Source organism: Elephantulus edwardii, unplaced genomic scaffold (genome assembly GCF_000299155.1).
Source record: "Elephantulus edwardii isolate Elephantulus edwardi_28Jun2011 unplaced genomic scaffold, EleEdw1.0 scaffold00384, whole genome shotgun sequence".
Lineage (NCBI taxonomy): Eukaryota > Metazoa > Chordata > Mammalia > Macroscelidea > Macroscelididae > Elephantulus > Elephantulus edwardii.
This window is the reverse complement of record NW_006400134.1, coordinates 677,302-681,166: the sequence shown is the minus strand read 5'-3', so window position 1 is coordinate 681,166 and position 3,865 is coordinate 677,302. Positions and strand designations below refer to the sequence as shown.

General features: G+C 45.4%; 1 protein-coding gene across 1 annotated transcript in view; it reads left to right on the top strand.

The window, feature by feature from the left end:
- Positions 1–2,741: 2,741 nt before the first annotated feature.
- CIART (circadian associated repressor of transcription) overlaps positions 2,742–3,865 on the top strand; it is a 7,772-nt gene continuing 6,648 nt past the window's right edge. The window contains 2 exon segments of the mRNA XM_006902241.1: positions 2,742–3,110; positions 3,283–3,358. Coding sequence (XP_006902303.1) covers positions 2,742–3,110; positions 3,283–3,358 — 445 coding nt within the window.

Here is a 3,865-nt window from a genome sequence, read left to right as displayed (position 1 = left end):
TATATTTCTTTTAAACAGTTTTCTCCCTCCTCTGTTTCAGTGCAGTATACATTATTGAACCCATCTTACTCAGTCTCTCCCCAACCCCAAGGACAGTCTCATTCTACAACAGTTCTACCCATTCGTTTGTTGATGGGCACTTAGGTTGTTTTCAATTCCTTGCTGTTGTGAACAAAGCCGCAATAAACATGGGCGTGCACAAGTTGGGATTTTAAATAACTGGGGATGGGGTATAAAAAGGTATAGGGGGTACATCACATCTTCAGAACGTGCAATGTAGAGACTTGCTTGGGGAGTGCATGAAAGGACCTCTCGGATCCCCTGATCTTGTGTTTTTTGCTTCTCCCTGCCTTTCTTTACTTTCTAGGGAAAAGAAGGCTGCTATAACTTTTTGGATGGAAATGTGAAAGAAGGAAAATGGAAAAATGAAATAAAGACTACATTAAATAATCTGGTTATTCTTCTATTCCTTTATGAGGCTCTTTTCTAAAGCCACACTTTTAAGAGTGTACCAGAATTTGAAGTTGAGAAGAGTAGATTAGAAAAAAAGGTTAGGTTACCGTAACTCTTTGGATCTGAAGCAAATATGTTATCTGTGGTTATTTTTAATTCTTCCCAAATTCTTAGGTTTATTTGGTCTGTTAATTCTATTCTTTAATTCCTATACATGAGGTTTAGACATTTTGTTTGGGGAAAGTAGAGATTTATTTAGAACACCTTTCCCCTTCTTTTTTTGTAAAATAAACACATTGTTAAACATTTGAACATTAAAAATTAGTGGAAGTAGACTTAAAATCTTCAAATACTTCTTTCCTGTCACTTTCCTGGATCCATACCACCACCCCTTTGCAGTCAGTAATTAAGAGTAGGGACAGCCTCATTCTTTATCTTTGGGACACTAGCCAGAACCAGACTGCCCCCTTGCGGTTTCTTCGATGTCATAGCTTCAGCACATACTGTCAGTCCCCGCCTTCCCCTGCCACCCCTCTCCTCTTTCCCCCCACTGTTCTCTCAATAATACAGGAGGAATATTTACTTCCCAGTTACTATGAGTCTCTCAATTCTGGACTTGTTTTCCTCTCACCTTGAAATATTTGCAAATTTCTACGGGAACAAATGAAGAAACTTTAAACTGGATAAAGGCATATCCTAGAACATCAAGAAACTCCTACTTCCCTCCCTGTTCTGAAGCAGTTACTCAGGATCTGAGAAGCCCTGGGAGAAAAGTTAAGACCAAGTTCGGCTTTGACCTCTAGAGTCGTGGCAGTTTGGCATCTGTTCTAGTAACGTGCGTGGCAGGTTATGTAAGGAAAGGGCTGGAGTTGCCGCCCCAGCAGGCGCCCAGGAGAGGACACAGTGTTCTGTTCTCGGCAGCAGTCCCCACCCTCCTCACACAGCAGGCAAAGAGGCACCCAACTTAGTGGCGAGGGTGGAGGAGGGAAGGCTAAAACAGACGGGGAGTCACGAGTGCTGGGCCACCCACAGAGGGAAACGATACAGAAAGTCGCACATCCATCCTCTCACACACGTTGCAAACACAAGTTGTAGTTGGGTTCCACGTGCTCCACTCGTGAGTGGAGGCTCTCTCCGTGAGACCTAAAGGGTAGGCATTGAAGGCGGAGCCCGGGTGGGGGATGTCCCAGGTTTTGAGTTGCGCCCCTCTAGACGTACCACCATTCTCCGCGCGCTTCAGCTGCGAGTCTCTGGGGCTTCAATAGGCTTTTTTAAAGCCTTGAGCTCCGCCCTCTTCCTCCCCCTCCCTTCTTTTCCACTCTCTTCCCCTCCTTTATTCATCACCAGATCGGCTCCGAAGTCTCATGTAGGGGCGGAGCACGGACTGCTTCCCTTCCAGCCAATCATTACCAGCCTACCTCTTTATTGGCCCGGCCCCTGTGTCTTGCAGCAAATGTACTGTGAGCTCGGTTAATGGGAGTCATGTGTTACCGGCTCGACAACCAATGAGTGTGCAAGATCTGTGTACACCGGGGCAGGCACGTGCCGAGTCGCACGTGTCTGGGAGGGGGAAAGGGCGGGACCCGGCGGGACCCACCCAAGGAGTGAGACGGAGGTGGATAGCTAAGACTGTGGATAGCTAAGCTGGGAAGCTGAGCGAGAAACGGAGCTTGAGCTGAGCCAACGAAGCGGGTAAGGAGACTTGGAGGGCGGGTAGCAAGATGCATGAAAGAACCAGACCGGAAGGAATTGTTATTGTGTACAGGGGACTCATCCGAAAAGCTGATTGTGTTAATTGAGAGGGTTAGCATGGTGCAGCAGGGAGCGGTCCGTACATGTATTCTGATCTTGAAAGATTGGGGAAGGCCAGGAGACTGCTGTCCGTGAGGTGGTTCTCCAAAGGTGAAAATGTAGATTCCGGTGCCGAAATGTTTCTAGATTTATTGCTTGGAGATATTATGACCGCAGGTAGAGTAGGCTTTCTGTGGGAACAAGCACCGCAGCAATGGATACGGTTGGGGTGGAAGATAAAGTACCCACTTAGGTATTTACTCTGAACCAAAAAAGACCAGAGAGACAGTCCTAGTTTCTTAATGGAGTTTAGGAGTGTTGTGTCTAAAATATGTCAAAATGGGAAGGGAAAAGAGGTATTATCTTGTGCAGTACATTCTAGTCTCTCTATACATTTCTCAGACCTTATTGTTCATACTCCCTCGTTTTGCTCTTCAGTTACAGGTCGATCTTTGGGTACTCCTGGAGCTGCTATCCATCCCTCTGCTCTTGGACTTATGGATTCTCCATCAAGTGTTTCTTCCTGTTCTCCCTTCTCCCGCTCTTCCTCTTTTTCCACCTCACCAGTGAACAGTAACTTTGGCTTCCTTTCTGATAGTGAGGGGGAGGAGAAGGGGGCTCCCAGACACAGGCCAGATACAGTTGGGCAGACTGGAGGTTCAAGGCCTAGCCCAGGTCCTATCCGATGCAGGCATCGACCCAGGGTTTCCAATAACCAACATACAGCATCTCACCCAGAACAGCAACGAGGCTTGGCCTCTCCTATGGCAGGATCTGGGGTCAGTAGGTCAAGAAATGGTGAATTGGAAACCAGTCTACGATTCCAAGGTTGTACTACAGAGGGAGACTTGCTCTTTGCTCAGAAGGTAAGAGAAAATGGGGAAAAGAAAAGCCTCTGAAATACCTTACTACCCAGCTGATTGTTAAAGGACCTTGTGAGGATTATATTGGCTCCCAGATCTGAAAGTAGGGGGGGAAATTAGTACTGGTGTGGAAATCATTGCTTTTTACATAACCCTTTGTACTATTATCCTGCAGTGTAAAGAGCTCCAAGGATTCATTCGTCCACTCACAGACTTACTGAATGGGCTGAAGACCGGTCGGTTTGAAAGAGGTAACTATTTGGGTTAAGCTTTGGTTTATTTGTATGGTTCTAAGTGCCTTTAAGCCTTTGTGGCCAGCATTATTAATTATTTTGCTTTGTGACTTAATTTCTTTGTTGATTTTCTGTTAGATGTCAGTTCCAAATAATAACTACCTTATATACAACAAAATGAAACCTGCCTGGTTGTGTGCCATTTTCACAATCATTGCTTTGTTTGAGCCCGCTATTCCGACCACTGTGTCAGTCTGTGTCCTTAAGAGTCATCTGTTTGTAAGAGTGAATTGGGGGGGTGGGGGAGACAGGGAGAAAAGTAAAATGAATGAATAGAAACTCTTAAGTCTCAGTATACTTTCATTAAAATTAATTAAAAAAAAAGATCCACCAGATGCTCTGCTGGAGAAGGGGCAATATCCTTCTGTACCAGTGAGATCTGATGGTACACACACACACACACACACACACACACAAAAGAATAAAATAATTTTAAAAAAGAGTCATCTGGCTCAGGAATTCAGT